The sequence below is a fragment of the Corvus kubaryi genome, unplaced genomic scaffold (genome assembly GCF_017639235.1).
Source record: "Corvus kubaryi isolate FWS band 111438036 unplaced genomic scaffold, C.kubaryi_AGA036_p1.0 split3-131, whole genome shotgun sequence".
NCBI lineage: Eukaryota > Metazoa > Chordata > Aves > Passeriformes > Corvidae > Corvus > Corvus kubaryi.
In genome coordinates, this window is record NW_024582083.1 from 1,988,381 (window position 1) to 2,009,030 (window position 20,650).

General features: G+C 36.4%; 1 protein-coding gene across 2 annotated transcripts in view; it reads right to left on the reverse strand.

Moving 5' to 3' along the window:
- Positions 1–20,650, reverse strand: part of SH3RF1 (SH3 domain containing ring finger 1) — an 84,103-nt gene that overhangs the window by 13,130 nt on the left and 50,323 nt on the right. For both annotated transcript variants that reach the window (XM_042015004.1, XM_042015005.1), the window contains exons 3-9: positions 20,127–20,402; positions 19,300–19,395; positions 12,899–13,198; positions 11,918–12,028; positions 4,444–4,598; positions 1,919–2,089; positions 1,496–1,755 (exon numbers count right to left, since the gene is read on the reverse strand). In XM_042015004.1, coding sequence (XP_041870938.1) covers positions 1,496–1,755; positions 1,919–2,089; positions 4,444–4,598; positions 11,918–12,028; positions 12,899–13,198; positions 19,300–19,395; positions 20,127–20,402 — 1,369 coding nt within the window. The remainder of the gene's footprint in view (positions 1–1,495; positions 1,756–1,918; positions 2,090–4,443; positions 4,599–11,917; positions 12,029–12,898; positions 13,199–19,299; positions 19,396–20,126; positions 20,403–20,650) is intronic.

A 20,650-nucleotide genomic window follows, 5' to 3' on the forward strand; every position in this document is an offset into this window, starting at 1 on the left:
GGAAGTGTAAAAGCTTATTCATCTTGACAGCGGTACAGAGATGCAGGGACAGAAAGGCCTCTGGAGCCCACAGTAGCTTTCTCCTTTGTGCTGTCACTTGCTAGCTCCTAGGCAGCTCAAAAGAAGGATTTAGACTAGAAACCACCTATGCCTGAGAGGCAGGAAAGTACAGAGGCTTTTCTTAGTTTCTCTTACCAGCTGCCAGCAGCATCTGGTTATTTTTATTTGAAGACAAAGAATAAATTTATTACAGAGGACTAACACACCTGCTCCAGCTTCAGATCAGACTGGAGGGAAATGGGGCCAAATAAGGAAATAAAATAACTAATGACACGTACACATCCTACCCTCAAAAGCAAACCTGGTGCTGACATCTGAACATGCACAGGGTGTTTTAGGAGATGCATGACTCTGAAAAGTGGGCTAATCCATGGATCTTAAGACCATAAGAAGAAACAACCCTTAAGGGGTTAACAGAGCATACCATTACCATCTTTTGCTTTCTCTTCTGCTCTGCCAATAAGAATCCTGTGATTAAAAAAAACCCTTTTCTCATGACTCTCAGTAAAGAGATCACAGACCCTAAATTCAAGGCTGAAAGAGGGAACATTGGGATAGTCTGATATGGGAGTTTTTCTTTTTTCCTTTTCTTTTGAGGCCCTTGAAGCAACTGGAATAGATTTGGCTCCAACTGTGTGGTATTTTCTTAGCCTGGCAAATCCACAGAGGAGTTCATGGATTTGATAAACAAAACCTCCTGAAAACACAACTATCAATCTTTTTGGATCTGCATTTAAAGAACAAGAAGGCATGTTTCACTATGATGTGGCCAGCCCCAGACAGCAAATGCAGAGTTACAATTTTCAGAAATACAGAGTTTTACTACGTAGATCGTATGGATCTTGAAGCCAGTATAGTCTTCGTGTTTCAGAGTCAAAGCTGAAAGAGTTGCAGTCAAAGTTAGAGAACAAACTGGAATGCCTAAGGACCAGCCCTGAGCCAGAGACCTGAAAAGGAATGAACATTAAAGGTATTCAAAAAATGTTAGAAGATAATTTAAAAGTGAATGCTAAATTAGAGCAATCTGTAGCTCTTATGCAGTTAACACACAGAAAATAAGCTATGACTCAGATATTCTTATCACTTTTATTACTATATGAATTGCATATGAGTGGGGAAGCTCAAAGGATGTCCCCATCCCAGTTACTGCTGGAACAACAAAAGAAAGAAAAATTCCACCTGAAGTACTTGCATATAAATTCCCAACAGTGGGAGTATGTACGTACACACAGTTGCTTAGAGGAGAATAATAAAAGATTTAACAACTCAGAGGGATACACTGTCATTTCAGAAAACATTCAACTCTAAACAATTACACTAAAAAAAGCTTTTAAAAAACCTCAACACATACTTACATAGACCCTCACTCGTCACTTGTCAAGATGGACTCTACAGTTTGCCTACCACAGGTAATAAATTCTGGTGGGTTTTTTACCTGTTCTAACTGCATTTCGAGCCTGGTTGACTGTCATTTGTCCCGTCACGTGCATAAGGACCTTGGTTTGTGGACTGGTTTGGATGTGTGCTGCAGAAACCACTGCTGTGGGTACTGTGCTGGAGTTCACTGCCACACCATTCCCCTGGAGCTTCTGGGATGTTCCACTAGCAGTGGAAGGGCTGACCATAGTAACCACTCGTCCTGTTTGGCCAGAAGTAGACATGGGAACTTTTGTTTGTGATGCACTTGTCACTGTCCTGCCAAAATTAAAAGCAAACAATAAAACACAACTGAAAAAAACTACCTAGTTACTAAAACCCACAGGTCTTCTATTACACAATTTTAGCATTTAATATAAGAATAGAATAATCTTGGATTTCAAACTAGCTAAATTATTTAGACACTTGTATAATACTGTACCTTGTAACTGGAGCCACGTAATTCCCAGGAAAAACACCAATCTTGCTTGTATGCATGGAAGTTCCCTTGAACCAGCCATCTTGGCAGCGTTCAAACACTAGGAACATTTCTCCTTTCCGCAGTTCCAGTTCATCATCTTTTCGAGGAGTGTAGGGGTAGATAGCAATATACCTAAAAGACAGGAAAAGTGATACAAGTGATAAAACTAAAACAGTTGGAAACATGACTTGTGTTTTCTGGCACAGAGAGTTCAGTCAGAGATGAGAAGGCATGGCAGAAATGGCTGTGATAATCCGTCATACCGTTACAGTATTAAAACAGAAGGTATGGTAATATTAAGGGGAAACAATAACAATTAGAAATATCCTCTGAACTTCACTTTAATGGAATGCAAAATACTTGTAATAGGACTGCCCATTTTCTTAATGAAGTTAGTGATCCTAATTAAGTAGGTGTTTATCAACTACACATCCCAGAATATTCCACTTTTCTCTCCCTACACCTGCTTCTCACATCTCTTACACTTTGTGACACATCAACTTTTTTTTATTTGGAGAGCTGGGGAGAATAGAGAAGTTCTGTTAGCTGGGAGTGAAAGATCAGTATCAGAAATACTTTTCAAACTGCAAAATTGGAAGCTCCTGTGCAAACTTCAGTGCAAAAGGAAAAAGATGTGTTACTAGAAATTGAAGTCTATGGGTAAGGTGATTAGCAGCTAACTCGCTTGTAGAGTTTATTTCCTTTTATGTTTTCTAAGCAACACTAAAGCATAATACAGTGCATTTCAAATCATATTGAGAGTCCAGAAACTTTTGCATTTTCTCTTCAAAAAAAAAATTCTTAGGAAACGAAGTTTAAAAAAAAGCTGAAGCTCCTGCAGTTGCATCTTGGAGTGCTCCTAGGGAAGTTTTCAAATAGGATTGCACAGTTCTCTTATTATTAGAAAGCGATACTGTTTTAACCACCACAGTGTTCTATTTTCTGCCACGTTTGAACCTAAAAAAAGTTTGAACTATAGATATAATTGCTGACCCAGGCCTATGGAAAATAGCATTCTAATAAATCCCATTTTCTCTAAAATATGTTTTTCACAAGAGGCAGCCAGTAGTCTACCAACAGGTAGACTATCCCCTTTTTTGAAAAAGGATCCACAGTTGCTTGCAATGCTGGTCTCTCCCACTCCCCTTGTAACCCCAAGGGCAAAAAAGTGGCTTTAGAAAACATTCTTTCATCAAAATTGTCTCTTGTGCATAGTAACAATAGCATTAACTGCATGCTTCTCCTTTTTGCATTACATTTTTATCCCTTGCTGTCCACCTAAGAAACTTTACAGTGTCCACAAAAATCCTTTAAAGGCAATATAGGTACCCAAAGCCAGCAAAAAATATGCTTTAAACCAACATATGGTACACTGGCAGCAGAAGGCTTCACTGGTACATGATTTAGCAGTAATCTACAAAGCCACACACTGAAACTCTATAGGAAAGCAATTCATGTGCTTTAATTGATGTTCACTAACTTCCCTTTTAGTTAATTTATTCCAAATTTCATTAGTATCCTCATATAGAGCAACCCTTTGAAGATGGGATAGGAGGGTGGGAGTAAACGAGATGGGAACTTGATTCAACTGCGCTAGGTGCACTAATCCATAAGAACCAGTGTTAAAATGCCTGACACGAAGAAACAGCCCAAATCCAGATGCACCTGCTATACAAGAAGGGTGCTCTTCTGGAGTGGCAGGAAACCTGGTGGGAAGATAACAAGAACAGAACAAAAGCAGTCCTTATTCAAACATCTCCCATTAGATGCTTCAGCATCTTCTGAATTTTATATTTTATCGTTCTTATTCCCCAAGCTGCACACAAAGAAGTTTTCAAGAAGAAAGATGTTGCTAGCAACACATGTTAATATACAAAATATTTTCACCCGAAAGGATGATGCACATTTGCTTGTATTTCAAGTGTGAAGACATAATGCTAACTAGCAGCTTTCTGCCTTCATTCCAAATTGCCACCCACTAATTAAGTGCACTGTAGAATCTTCAGTCAAATTTCAATTCCAACTGACATAAGTAGTCTGACAGTAACAAGTTTACCAGTCTAAATGAAATACAGCACTTTCTGTGTTTTGGCATAAGTTATTCCATTTGAGAATAACCTTTTCATACCACACATAATGGAAAACATGGAATAAATTCACTCCAGGGAAATGACACTTTTCAGTTATACAGTATTCAGTGCTAATGCAAGGATTCATTCATCTTCTGCATGACAAATACTTTATATTTTTGAAGTGAGTCCTTTCTCACTCAGCAACAGCTGATTATATTTATCTACAACATAAACAATGATCAGTGTGGAGGCTGTTTGGGGATATCACCTTTCTCCACGCTTTTATTCTGAGTTGCATGCTTGGCTTTTTGGCAATTCCAGCAGAACAGAGCCAGCTGCCGTGCTATATGTACAGGTGAAGTCAGTGATCTCGTTCTGTTTTTATGACTGGAGAAAAGTTTCAATTTTACTCACACACTTGGACGAGTTTGTGGTCGTAAATGTGCCACCTGGTCAGTTGATCCCGATGCAGACCTTTGTATGACACTTGTAGACTGAGGTCCAGAAGCAGCCGATGCAATGATTGCAGCAGACAAGAGAGGAGGTGGTGGAAGTGGGGGATTCATATTCTGATTTTACAAGAACAAAAAAAAATAGCAACAGATGATCAACATTGTTTGATGAGTTGAATCAGCTGAAAAAAAAAAAGCATGATATTCTAAGGAAGAAGAAAAACAGTAACTGAGTCCAGTATTGCTTTACCTATTGTTACAATATAACTGGAGTTAGCTTTGTCTCTGTTTCTCTTCTTTTCAGTTTAAAATCTTGAAGTTTTGGCAGTTAATTAAGCAAATGACAAGCAATTTCTCAGCACAGTAAAAATGGAAAGCACTGTTTCTAGTTACAACATGCTTAGGATAGGGCTCGACAAAAATTCAGAAGCCTTCCAGGAAGTAGATTTTGCATCCCGCTGCTGACTGTACTTCGTAACATGGTTGTTTTTGTAACCTGAAGCTGAAACATAACATACAATTCAGCTGCAGTGCACCCAAAAGCATGCCTTCTGGGGGAAATTATCTTTTGATGTATAGGTTACAAAAGCAAGCACAATATGAGACCATAGTCACTGATCTATTGTTCCCTCTTTCTCCTATTCTTCTAGCTTAAAGAGTTAGCTTTTGAAATTCAGTATTATCAAGATTGGTAATCTTTAACAAATACCCCAGTAAAAATGCACCACAGATCGTAATGGGGCTCCTGCCTACAGACTTCTGTGCCTTTTGAGAATCAATGGAGCAATTGTTACCTTCTGCTCAGTAAAGCCTCAGACAATTCTTTAGGACCTTGTGTACTGACTCCTGGGAAAAGGCGCTCACAAAAGGAGAGCTTTTCCTTCCCCCCTTCCAAAAATAACTATTTGTGTTACAACACACATAAAAAGTAATAAAAAACCTCCAACCTTTGAAAATGTAAAACTGAATTAATTTCAAACATAATCTTCCTAAAACCCACAGAACTAGAATATAAATTAACAAAATATCCTGAAGTAGTGCCTGGCAATTCCAATACATCAGCATATAAATGCACAGCATTACATTATCAGTTTGGAAAATATGTAATTGAAAGTCATTTTAAGTCCCCTCAAACACTTCACTTCTAAAGGGTTTTGTCTCTTTTTTTCTATTTTTCTAAACAAAAACCTATATGGAAACAAACTGAGTTTTAGTTCTACACTGTGTGATTATTACTGCATTTGGTGAAAAAGTTAATAAAAAGACAGCTCTTTAAACCAGTTTTACACTGCAAAAGTACAGTAAATAACTGCATAATTAAAGACCTTCAAATCTAGAGAAAACTTATCAACTCTTACAATGTTTCAGTCAAAATTGTTATGCTTAGCTATGATATAAATTGCATGTTATATTGTGAAATATTCCTATTTTATTTAGAACTTTTTTTCTGATCATATATTAACAAGTTCTTAAGACCAAATAGGCCTTCTGTATCCAACACTAAACGGACATGTCCTGCTGGAGAAACATCACTGAGAGCTTTGATACTGATCGTTATTTACAAAAATGGCAATTGCATTTGCTTCACATTCTAGATTCCTACCTACCCAACAATTTTTTAACGTATCCAGGTTATTCACACTGAAATACCAACATTTCTTTTTCAGCTGTTTTACAGCTGAAGTTATTTCTCCCTCCCAGTCAGACATTCAACAAATGTCTTAGCTGAATCGAAGCTGAATGTGAGCATCTAACTTTCATGCAACCTGTCAACAGAATATAAATTAACATTTTTTTTTTTAGGCATCTATATTTCTTTATATATGGTAGAAATTTTAAATCCACATTAGGAGATGATTAGTTGGAAGTCTTTAAAATTAAAGCTATTCATGCACAATATCAAGGTTGTCACAGTTCCATACTTCCTGCATCTCTAAAGATGCTGAACATTGCGTTTTATTCATTTGAACACATAAAATACACTGAAGCTTTAGCTGAAATAAAGGCACCTTCACAGCTCTATTTTATTCTGCTTTATTCAGATTCTGCTCCCCTCCCTGTGTCTATCAGTATGGTAATGAGACCAGCAGTGAGCCACAGCCCAATTAAACTCCCGAAGACTTGGCAAGTACCAAGAAATCTAAATAAATTACTTGATAGACTTTAGAGGACTAACACTCCACAGCTTGCACTGTTACAACTTGGGAAAATAGATCCAAATGATCTAGCCAAGTATTCAAGAAGTTTTCTGGCATGTAACCATTTTTCTAGCTGTTGAGAAACATACCTACCTCCAAGGCACATGCTAGTTCTGATGGCTCCCATAGTCAACATTCCATGAAAGAATAGACACAAACCACATGGGATTCAGTAAAATATGCTCGGCAATAATTAAGAGTATTTTAGGTAGATAAGGGGAAAAATTGAATGTTTCTGCAACTACTTTTCAGGCACCAGATGTACTTTCAAACATATAAAACAGCAAGTAAGTGATAAATTGTTTTTTTAAATGGGAAAATGAAAAATTACATAATTTGATACTTAATGTATGTTACAACTTCAAAAAGTATCTATACTCATGCTCTAGAAACACATGCATATTACTAAATTTAAATATAATTAGGCTGCATTCCCATATTAGTTAATTGAAGATCAGTAATCAGCTCACTCAAAGAATAATAAAAGGCACAACAGTGGAAAAGAACATTCATTAACAGTCTTCACTCCCACAATGTCTAGGAAAAAATATACGGCTTGGAAAATTCCCTGAGGGCTAACAAATTAAGGCTTATGTTTAACAAAATTCCTAAACTATATGTTATCAAAAACAAGTCTCTCATACAAAACCTCATTGTTTCTTCCAGCTGCTTCCTCTTCACAACAAAAGTTGATTTGAATTTTGGTTGATTAAAATTAGGACAATTCTTATTAAAACCTCCTGACTTACACTATTGAACTTACACTGGAACTACATAAAAGAGCTAAATGTCATCAGTATTTATATAACCCTCACAGCTTGTGCCTCATTAATAATAATTCAAACTACCTTATATACTTCCACATAAAAGGCAATTTCTCTTTTTGTGCATGTACGAGAGAACAAGACCAGAAAAATCAGGGATTTTTAAATTTTTGAAACGTTCCAAATACCATCCAAATATAGACCACCTATTTCTGCTAGTTAAGCTCAAACACCAAGACACCATTTCAAAGTCAACATTTCCAATTTGCAGAAGTAGCAGTATGGAAATCTAGGTCGACTGCAGTCCAAAACACTTTTCACTTCTCAGGAGACTGTAAAGGCAGAATGAAAGGAAGATAAGTTATCTCTTGTTGCTACATTGTTTTTCTGCTGCTGCTTTTGAATGTAGCTCTAACTTTGCTGTGGTATATTCTGTTTGTTTTTCCCATATCATGGTTCAAATCACATACCTGAAGATTATTTTTCAGTAAAATCTATGGCAACTAGATCTCCTCCGTTAGATAACTACCTTTAAATTACATCCAAGAATCTCCTTCCAATTGAATGAGCCTTACATGATTGCATGTGCATACTTTCACCCAACAACAACTGAACTTGACATCTGTTATTTATATTTTGCAAAGAACTTTAAATATACTAAACACCGACAAGGCTCAAAAATGCCAGTGGCCAAGACGAGCAGACCAATTAATGCCCCTATTAAGGGTAAAGCTGTGGTTGGAAGTCCCAAAGAACAGTGTAACAGATAATATCACAGCCCAAAGCCCTAGCTGTGAGAAGTCTGTCTCAGTTCACAGCTTCTTCAGTTTCAAAGAATCAAACCTCAAAATACAAGCTGAGAAGTAATGCTGTTGTCTAAAGAACTGCTGCTGTAAAATAAAACTTTTAAATAAATTATCACAAGTTTTCTGAAAGAAAATTAAAATTTGCTTAAATGATACAAGCAGTAGAGACCATATACGGTCACTTGACAAGAGCACTCTCATTCCTAAAGCTTATTTGTGTCTATTTTGGCTGAAAATTTGTAAATTATCTACTTCATACAATATTGGGTACCAAACAGCATCTACAAAGCATTATTATGAACAAAATAAAATTAATACAATTGGCATTTTTGAACCATCAGAGCAATGTAAAAAACTAAAATGCAATCCTATACATGTACATAGATAAAAGAGTCAGACTCCCTTGGGCTAGGAATTAATCCAAACTGTCTTAAGAGAAACTTGTTAGACAACATGACAGCTCAAAATATCTCCTGTTGACAATAGAAATACCATCTTTCTTACAGGACATAAGAGAAGACACTAGCTTTTCCTTGCTTTGAGATTCAGGACAGATAAATGTAGCAAAGATGCATAAATTCAGAATTACTGTAAAGGAATATATTCTTCTTCACTGATGGGTAATCATGCTCATCCTCTCAGATTTCTTTTTTCTCCCTTATTCTGCATTTAGCATTATATAAAGTAAGTGTATAAACAGCTTGTTCTCAAAGAACATTTACTTCAAGCCAAGCACTTCTGATGTATTAAACATACAATCACAATTGTTCCACAGCTTAAAATTAATGCTCAGAATGTCAGGACGGGTATTTCCAGAAGGGAGACATCTAGAGAAACAAGAACATCACTTTCTCTCTTGACCTGTCAGAAACATTTTGCACATTTCTAAAATGAAAACAAGAGTTTACGAAGCAAGAGGAAAAGTGTAAGTAAAAGATATACCCGACAGTCTGTGACTTTACAAACTGCATCTTCATCTAGTATCATCTATTGTAAAAGAACACATGAATGACCTGACTCTAGCCTGAGCTGCCAGCCTGCATTTTAGTCATGCTGAAAACAAGTCAAGAAGAAACAGAACATTATGTACAGAAGGTTATTGACTTCTAAAGAGGGTGGTAGAGAATAATTCAGGTTCTCAATGGGAATTCTATGCCTAATTGGAAACAGAAGCAGGAGCATGGTTATCACAAAGAGAAAGTAGCACCCCAAGATCCAGGACAATCATATGGCAGGAGTTTCTCTCCATGCTGCATTTAGCACTGTAATTTAATTCCTGTGGGTACCCATGGTGAGATTGCCTTCGAACAAGCTTAAGCAACTAAAGCACTCGAGGTGGTTTAATGACTGCACCAGCACCAAACTAAAGCATTTCTCCATGTTGGCATCAAATAAAGAACTACTGATTCTTAATAACAAACAGAAGTGTTTGTTACTGAGGGGGGAAAAAAACCAACTTCTGACAGAACTCCTGAAATTATGCATTGAATGCATAATTTTGCATTCAATTAAGTTTGCTCAATCCTCTCCAAAACTTGAGTATCTCATAAATCAAATCAATTACTCAATGTATGCAGCATATATGTTAGCTAGACTTGCATTCTGCCTAAGAGCACAAATTATACTAAAGCTGATTCTGTTTGCTCAGTTCTCACAGGTATTTTCTGAAGGATAGGATGAAAGAAGTATAAAAGACTACAAGGATTAGTATGTAAGCAGCTAATTGTTTCTAATATAAGATGTACACCTCACAGGCAAAAAAAAGACCTGCGGGTCCCTCCTGGTGGACACCAACTTGAACAAGAGCCAACAATGTGCACAGGTTGCCCAGAGAGGTTGTGAAATCCCCATCCTTGGAGACATTCAAAAGCTATTTGGACACAATCCTGAGAACTGTGTCTAGGGGATGTTGCTTGAGCAGGGGGGGTTAGACTAGATGACCTCAAGAGGCTCTTCCAACCTCACCTGCACTGTGACATTAAAATATGAATCTATATATAAGGAGATTATTAACTGTTTCCAGATTAGCATACATTTAACAGTAGGATTACACAGATAATCCACAGATTGAAGGAGTCAACAACTTAACCACAATACGGCAAACCATTGCTACAGCTCAATCTGCCTTACTCAGTAAGGCAGGGCAAAAGCACATGGTCCATGTAACTGTCAATAATAAGGTCATCTGTCTGAAGAGCAAAAAATGTGAAATACATTTACTTGGATGAGAGCAGATACTACATCACAAAAGATGATGAAAATTTGTGGCATTGGCATGGATATTTAGCTGAACATAAACTTTGTGCTACATTCAGGCAAATTTTCAAGATACAAGAATCAGACTAAGAAGGTAAAAGGGCCATACTATCTTCTTCACTGAAAAAGACTGTGCAGTATTGTACCCCCTTCTGGCATGTGTCACCACGTATATACCATGCCAAGAGAAAGTACTGGAGATAATTCAGAAAACAACAGCATCATAATTTAAAGGACTGAAAAATGTAGCTTAAGAGTTCCAAAGATATATGTCAAAATGCAACCCAGCCACACCTAAGCATTTTCATAAACAACAAAATGTTGATAGAAGAGTTCTGCCTTTGATTTTGCAGACAAATGTGTAAAATTATGCAAGTGCCAAAAGTTAAAAACAAAATGAGACCTATTTAGATGCAAGGCTATTCTTCATATTTTACTTTGTTTAAAGACTGCAAGGAGAGACACCTAAAAAAGATCAAGTCTTGGGGTTTTTTGTTTGGTTGGTTTTTTTAAAGTAAGTGAAGATCTATTATTCAACTGTGCTCCACCCCTTAAAAATTAGGGGCACAATTTTAGACTTGAAAGAAAAACTTAATTTCAAGAACTCCTATGATTTAAATAAAATCTCATTAAGTTCCCTTAAAGATCTCAGAAAACTGGTATCCACAATCTTTATTGCAGTTAAGGTAAGGCTCTGATGAGTACAGTATGATATATGACATTCCACAGTTTTTCTAACATAAGCATAGGAAACTAAAGAATTCTGGTAGGTTTTGGAAAGAAATCCTGAACTTTTTGAAGAAAATGTCATTTTATTTGTTTAAAGGAAACAGCATTCCAGTGTATTTCTTCCTTTAAAAGATGGCCATTTACTACATGTTTTCCTGTTGGTCTCCAAGAACCTAACTTAAACCGGCTAGACACTTTCTTCATCTGCCACAGGTGTACATGCAACTGAAATCACCTTATTTAATGAGGAGACAGCAGACTTTTGAAGCTTATTTCAGATAATCTTGAAAATCTTAAGTAAGACAGAAATACCTGGCAGCTGTGGTCCCAAGTTGACATTTTTTGTAAGAACCTGCTTGCTTCCCCAAACTTTCCCCCCAGCATAATCTCTTTTTCTACTTATGCTTAAAAGCAAGACTGTTCTGGAAGGAAGTGTGCATCTCGTGTTTACTATAGAGAAATTACAGAGGAAAGTTGGAGAAATGGATACGTACGACAAGATGCAAACATTATCGTAGCAATAGAGCTTTTGCCATAGTTAAATTCATACCATTGTCTATCACATAGACACAATTTCCACAAAACCATCATTTCAAATCAGTATATTAGAACTTGAGAAAAAAAAATTACAGTACAAGACCAAATTAAAATGGGAAGGCTGAGTTTTCTTAAGCAGTACTCACACCAAGAGCAGCTTGGTAGGTAACTTCGGAGGGGAAGGTGAAGGAAGGCCCTGTTGTGACTGGGCTGCTGGGGGGTGGAGTCACAATCAGCCCCGTAGTGCCAATATGAACCTGGGAGAGAGAAAAAACCAGCAGGGTCAGTTCTGCATGGTTTAGTAAGAGCTGGTTTTGACACAGCTGTAAGCTTCATGGTCAAAATCACCACTATTCTACTACTTGTAACCTTAAACCAGAACTAATTTTCAGTTAGATACACGAACAGTGTTGGATCACACTGCTCACTTTCTTTTTTCCATACTGACATTTCTCAGGTCTTTGGAGATAGATTGAACCAGCTACATGAAACACACTTTTAACCAGTGTCAGTTTTCTTTTTTTTCCATAAAAAGCTGTCAGATCCCAAAGGCGTGCAAATAAAGCATATTTACTAGCTCATGTAAAACACCGCCAATAACCCTTGAGCTCCATTGATATTTCTTTTCCCGAAGTGTAATTACTCTGTGAAATAGCCAATTTTTCACGAACTACTGAACAAATAAATAAAGTCAGATAAATATTTCTACTTACCACAACCAGATTAATATGCTACATTTCTGGAATTAATGTAATTTTCAAGTTGAATATTTTACTTTTATAGCATGCACTTTATTAATATTCATTATGTTCAATTTAGAAAAAAGAAATCAAGAAATTAAATCACCCAAGTTTCTAGTTTTCACAGTTTAATAAAAATCTTTGTGACACTTTAGAAAATAACAACAATAACAGCCTGCGAAAAAAACCAGCCTATAAGACTAAAACTCTTTGCTATCATTATATAAGTAAGTGTTAGAAAATATTTTCCTTAAATGTCCTCATACTGGAAGGTAAGTTTTTTGAAAGTGTATAGTTAATATTAATTAGACATAATTAATAATTTTAAATAAGTAATCCGACAAGATCAGAAGCCTTTATAGTTATAGCTGATTTCAAGGGAATTACCTGAGAAGGGGCACTACAGGACAGTCCCGTCAGCTCACTTATGCGGGCTGCTGCCGTTGGGTTGCTGGAGCTGATGAGGACAGGAGGACTGATTTCCATGGAGTGGCGATTCTGAGAAGACTGTGAAGCCTTGTTGGACATGGTGAGGGAGGTAAAAGAGTGTCGTTTTTTGGTGTTTTTCTTAGTATCGGTGTGCTTTTGGGTTGAATTGTGGGCTGCCCCAGAGGTACCTTCTCCAGAGTCAACAGCAGAACCTGAGGGCTTGTCCAATTCTATCAACTGTTTGGCTGCTGTGTTAAACTACAAAAACCAGTAACATGTTAGTATTTTTTTATTCATAAAAGTCACCTGAACATAACAAAATATCTCTTTTCCTTTTATTCATAATATAATTTAAACCACGCAACTTGAAACTGTGACAAATCAGTCAGTAGAGAGTAACAAATAATTCATTACGAACGCAACACACTTACTTTTGGGCTAGTCTGGACTACCCATCACAGGTAAAATTTCAAACAACAGAGAACGTAATGCCATAATACCATAATGGATTAATTCAGCAATAACCACTGCCTGTGTCATCTAGAAGTCAGACTAAAATGTAGTGGTCCCCTTTGACCTTATAACAGAAAAATCTGTGTAACAAAACTTCTTGGATGTTTATTTAAACGCTCAGCCTTTTTTTGTCTTGATTATATGACATAATCCCACACCTTTGCACGTGGGCTCTTGAAGATACTCCTCCTAATGTCCCTTGGTACTTGTGCACATCTTCCCTGCCAGCAGTGAAAACACAGGCTTCCTAAATGCAGGTTTAAGAACATAGTAGGACAGACTAAATATCCAGCTATATCAGTACACTGCCTGGTAATAAGCACCTACACAGGCATAAGATGGCATAAGGAGAAAAGAAATATATACGGGCAATTTTGTGGAAATACCTTCTCAGCTTCTGAATTTTCTAATGTAGAGGCACCATCTCTGTGCCAATTTTTCTCTTTTTTTTAAGCTTAGCTAAAGAATTTTTGTTCACAATGAGATTTTCTATCTGCTAATTTGTAACAACAATACTACATTAAATGCAAACAAATCCTTCCTTTCTAATGAAGGATGGAGGAATCCCACACATTTTCTTCTTACAATGAAATGTAAGCTATGTAATGGGGAGGAAGAGAGGAAACCAACAAACAATCCCTCTACATTTTTCAAAAACCCTTTATTTTCAGAAAATCTTAGAGCTAATAGAAATAGTAATGTCAGAACTCTCATTTAATCATGAGCTGAAGTAACACCAGCACCAGTTTTCTGAAAATGTACCACTAAATATGAATACTGTTACTTGAAAAGTGTAGATGATTATGAAGAAAGGAAAAAACTTTTCTGAAGAACACCAGGGTGAAAGAATGAAAATAGTCACTGTGGAATTACCATTTCTATTCTTCAGCATATTATTTCTTCTATTTATTTTACCATTTTCCTGCAAGTCTTGAGATACCTACTATGCTCATGAAGAATTTTAAAGTAGTATTTTACTTCATCAAAACTTTACTAGACAAACAACAAATCATTAATCATGATAGCATCAACACTGATTTAAATGCAGCTCCCACAAATGACTGGCTTATACTCTGAACACAAGTAGATATCTCTAGATACAGATATATAAGGTAGTGTAAAAGAACCAAGATATTTTTTTAATATAGAAGAGGTTTTCAAGTGATATTTGCAAGATGTCATGAAGGAATTTTCATATACAGAAAAAAAGACAAAGTTCAAAACCAGGACTACTGGAACAATGAGGAGTTGACATAAAAACTTCTAGGGAAGAGGAAGAACTACATGGAACATACTGCAGTGGAGGAGGGACATAATGGGGGATTTGAAACAGGATATGAAGTTGAGAATATAGAATTTTTTCCTAAATGTTCTTATTGTTGGTCCTTCAGAATGCAACTGAAGAGAACTGGAATCACAGGATCGTTTGGGTTGGAAGGGATCTTCAAGATCATCTCGTTCGAACCCCGCTGCCATGGGCAGGAACACCTTCCACTAGACCAGATTGCTCAGAGCCCCATCCAACCTGGCCTGGAACACTTCCAGGGATGGGACAGACAAAACCTCCCTGGGCGTCCTGTTCCAGTGCCTCACCACCCTCACAGTAAAGAATTTCTTCCTAATATCTAATCATAACCTATCTTCTTCCCCCCTGTCCTGTCACTACATAGTTTTGTAAAAAGTCCCTCTCCATCCTTCTTGTAAGAAAGAGGGATAGGAGAAGACAATGTCACAGCAGTAACCAATCCTATGAAAAAGGTGGATGCTAGATTTTTCTTCCTGCTAGTACTCAAGACGGATCATATGGATCAAAATAATGTTGCATTATTTGTGTATAACAGAAGATAGAAATAGACCGCTTTCTCCAACAAAAAGCCCATTATTTAGATGATTACTGAATTTTAAATTTAGAGCAAACATACTTTAAACAGACCAGTGAAAACATTATTTCATTACAAAACACTGATATGAGGCTGAAGGATACGAAACAAGTAGACAATAAGACCAAAAAAAGCATAGCCTGCTGTTCAGCTTGTCAGGGTCTTATTTGTCATCACGGAAGAACACGCAGGCTTTTCAAAGTCTAATAATTTTATCTATTTTGCACTTTTTTCTTAACTCAGATTGAAATTCTTCAGGTCCTTCCTGAGTATCTGGGTATTCCACACTGTCTGATACAATGGCTGCAACTGTTTCTATTTTTATGTAATCTACTTCCTTATTTGCAAAGAACTACCTAATCAGAGAAGTTAAGAGATCACCCAGGGATGAAAAACAAAACCAAAAGCCACTTTGCTAACACTACCCCAAGGTACCTGTTACACCTAATTATATTTGTTCACCTCCAGAAGCTATCAATGCCAGCAGAATCTGATTACTCTATACAGTGAACAACCTATTAGGGAATAGTTGAGACTTGCCCATGGGATCGATTCAAGACTGATTCAAATACAAGCGGCATTCTGTGCTTTCTTATGCAGAGAAGCAGGCAAAAGACAGTTGCATCAATCTGAAGATGGAAGTGAACTGATTACTGGCCTCCTCTTTGAAGTAACCTGAGGACAGCAACAGCTGCAGAATATTTGGCAGAGTGCAGTTTACGTCTCTTCTTTGAGAAATTAAGAACTTGCAGCATTCTCCAATGAAATGGCTAGCAGACATTCAAGGTCACCAAGGGAATGCATCTAAGTCATGCTAAGAAGTGTTTCAATCTAGCATTCCCTTCTGCAACAAATACCTATGTGTCTAGGCCCGCATTTCCTGCATCAGTTGTTTTCCTTAACAGACATACTTTCATTGAAGCTTCTTTACTTCAACCTTTATATTCACTTTTTTTTTTCCCATTCAACAAAATCTTTGCTGTAACAGGAAGCCTGATCCAATTCCCTTTCCCACCAAACCCAGGGAAGAGAAGAACTTTCCAAAGAGGGCAGGACGGAGGCGGCTGGCTGAGCCACGTCTCGGTGCTGCAGCAGGGCTGAGGTCAGCACACAGCTTCCGTATGCCTGCAGCCGTCTGCAGGAATTACCACTACTGCAAGGTCTCTTAGAGTTGTGCTTTGCTATACTTACTTTACAAATTAATTCAGGTGTTCTTCACTCACACAAAGGTAAACAAAAGCTGACATTATTTTCTACTGACAATTTGACTGAAAAGTGATTCCTTTTCCCTGATTTTTATTCTATTCTGGGCATTTATATTTGTTTATGAAGTGTTTAATTAGATCAAAACATCCAATTTGAGGTCTAAGAAATGTATATTGTACCCAGAACTGCAATCTATGCAGAAAAATTCTAATAATATCTATTTAGTTACGAATAATCTTTCTTTTTGGAACAGAGATAAATATAAGTGTTATGAACTTAACCATATATTTTCTAAATTCACTGCATTTTATCTCATTATTACAAAAGAACCTGGCTGATCCAGTTTTAATGCAAGTACCTTGAAATTCCAACAGTCAAAAGTCTAGCAATTTAGATTTATTAATCAGGTCTTAACTCTAGTAAAATTAGAGGGTTAGTTTGGGTTTAGCACTTCTTACAAAGTAGAATTTAATTTTCTTCAATGTTTGAATTATTTATTTTTCTTTTGCAGATAGAAGTAATTTTTTCACAATGTTATGTGTCTACAGATAAAGAATGTTGTGAGTCAGTTAACAAACTATAGTTTTAATAGAATCACTATTAAAATTTCTCTCAAAATGTGTTCAGTCTTACTGTTATTATTACCACAAATTTAGTAAGTGAAAGTTATAGAAGAAAAGACCAGAGTAGCAAACATTGAATCATAAAAGGGCAAAATCTGCCCTCAAATATGATCAGAGATTTTCCTGGACTTCAATATTATCTAAAATTTTACCCTCATTGTACAACAAATATGACAATTATTACACCTATACTACAGAATAAACATCACAGACTACGCCCATTTTATAGTTAATAACTTCAGAAAATCTCTAGTAAATGGAGCTACTAATTCACATTTTTAAACAAAAATATGTGGACTAACATACACAAGGTAAGACGTATGTCTGTCATTATGACAAAAATAGGCAATGATTACGGGATTGGGAAATGCAATGAAAACGACCATACAGAAATCTTCCAAAAATATTAATTACTTCTCATCTTCATTGTCTTTCATAAAATAGGTAAGAATGGTTTGCTATACTTGTTTCTATCAATTGTCTGTATATTTTCCAGACCAATAGTTCTATACTCTCAGAAACCAGGCATTTCAAAATTTAAACCCATAGTTTACTGCACATCTCACTGCTCTTCACCACAGCATGCATTTCAGTTTAGTATACACTGAAAAAACCCACCTATCTGATTTGAACTAACTATTTGGGTAAAATTTATCATTCTAGACTTTCCATTCACTTTAGTGGGGATTTGAGAATGTGTACTTACTTAAGCGTTGGTGCCTGTTCTAAAAGGGTTAATTGAAAATACATTTTCTTAGTTGATGGAATCAGTCTGAAAACATTAAGACAAATACATTTTGTGACTTTCATTTTTGCATAATATTTTTCAAGGCCATATCTCCATTTTGCAACTTTTGTAGAGATAGGAATGTAGTTGTTAGCTAAACAGTTAGCTCAAGTGGCAGTGCTAGGAAAGGGCTTTTTCTAACAAGGCTAAGTTAAGTAATTTAGTTTGAAAAAACACTACAAAAAACTTTAGTGGCTGAATTGAAGGGGCAGTTAATTGCAAGAAGCTAGGAAAGAATACCCAAGGGCAAGAAATTGTTAAATTGGCTTTTAAAACTTCTTAAAGTGAAGCCAAAATTGCACTAAGCAAGTTGAAACTTTTTTGGTCTTGTTTTTACAGTCATGTGACATTTTCTATCCTCAGGTATACAGATCCTTACATCAAGCTATAAAAATAAATATATATATTTTCCCTTTTAAAAATAATAAATTCTATGTTGGTTGAAACCAGGAGTGCTTTTTGAAGTTCCCATACCGTTTTCAGAAATTGAACTAATAAAATCTGACTTGATTCTCAGTATGGTTACACATTTCTTCTGTGACCTGAAGTACATATTTCTCATTCCAGAAATAATGTGAAAATACTTTTTTCTTTCATCATTCTGCCTCATTTATGTAAATAAAATACTGTCACTGCAGGGAAGTGTATCTTACCAAGTATCCACAGCATACCTATCAGAAAAGGACAAACACTATTCCAAACCTCTGTATCTTTCTGTAATGCAAATTTGAATAATCATTGTGGCTGTACACACTGTTCCTAATCACTGGTGTCTTTCTATGAAAAAGATACAGCTTTCAACTCTTAAAACTGAAAAGGTTGGGGAAATTTTCTCAACTGCTACCTCTTACTGTAAATTGTAACACATATGAGAAGCGCAGGAAGATACAGAAGCTTTTATATATGACTCTGTTGATGACAAAGGTGATCCTTTGCCTGTTTCACAACAACCTATATTCTTTGACTTCCTAGTTGTGCTAATTTGGTTTTGAGAGGCGGATATTAGGGACAGTGCAAAGCTAACTATTTCTCTGACTTGCTGACTGCTTTCATTATGTGGCTAAGTGTGGTTTGGATTGACCGCATGACTCCAGTATTACCAAGAAAACATAGTGACTGCCTCCAATTACGCTCATTTCAATTCCATTCAACAAAAATAGGTGTCAAATAGCTAAGTGAAAATCACTGGTTCAACTGCTGAGGCCATTAACTTTCCCAAAGAGTATTCTAGGTCTAAGATTACTTATATCTCAGGTTATTTTAGAATCATCACCAGTACTGATTATTTTTCCTTTCAGAAAATTAAATACACAGTGGGCACAGCCTTACTGAAGATCCAGCTTTACTCACCTCAACATATGAAATTGGAAATATTCCTATCTTGTCAGCCAGCATTCCTTCTGCCCAGTTTTCATCCACACGGCGAATTACAGTCAGAACATCATCCTGTGTGAACATGCAGTGATTATGTCTCCCATCTCTAATTTAACTTCTCATTTAATTTTCCTCCATAACACAGGGGTAATCAGAGAAGGCAGGACATGGACAAGAACCGCAGAGAAGGCACTCTGTAAGAGGAACATGCCACTTTTGGGGTCGAAGTCAGTTCAAGCTGTTCCTTTTCCTATTTTGTCAGAGTTCAACTAACTGCCCACACCTCAGCGATCTGATTTCATCCTTAGTGCCAGTCTTCCTGTCATGTTCAGTCCATGTTACTCATGAGCCCCACTTTAATTGCTTGGCAATAATCAACAGAACCACAACCATTTTCCTTCACAACTGACTCATTACCTAACTTCCCCTAGATGTTTTCTACTCAAGTACTTACGAACATTGCTAGTGATGACTTCTTTCACATCTGCAATTTGAGTGTTTCTTTAGAAGATGGAATATTTTTAATTCACAACTTAGGTTATTTCTCATAAATTAAGGACATTACTACTGCAATTATGAAAAACTGCATTCTCAGAAATCAAACCTCAAAGAAATTATATGTAATTTAGAAAGAGAAGGCAAAACTAATCAATATAGAAGAAATACTTGCAGAATTACTTGTCCTTTTCATATGTGTGCAGCTCCAATAAGACATGCAGATAAGACTACAAAACAGTTGTATTATTTCTTATCCAAGCGAATGAAATTATTAGAAGAAAATAGTAATTCTATTCTCTTTTTACCTTTGCAAATGGTAAACAGTCTTTATCTGCTTCCTTGTCTTTTACTTCAAAATCATAAAGTGCTTTGCACTGAGGCGGAGGTTGAGGTAAAGGTTTAATAATCTGAACAAAATTGGTAGGAAAAAAGCCATGGATGCCATTGACTTCTCCATGATACCAATTTTCATCCACCTGTCGACGTAAAATGATGATGTCTCCTTTACTGAATTTAAGATCTCCAGGTTCTTTGCCCTCATAGTTATACAATGCTTTGGCACACGGTAACTGAGGTACACCCTAAAGAGGAAGAAAAAAATAATAAATCATTAGAATTAGATGAGCATTACTAAACAGAATTTATATTCTATTTTTGGAGAGTATGAACAAAACTGCAAAGTATGAAACTGCGACGTAAAATTATACACGTATTTTATTGCAATGATTCTATTGGTTTTACCCACACGTAGGAAGAGCTTCAATTCTGTGCAGTCTTAAGATCCCTCTAAGTTTCATTATGATTTTTAATACTGTTACAATGTTGCTAG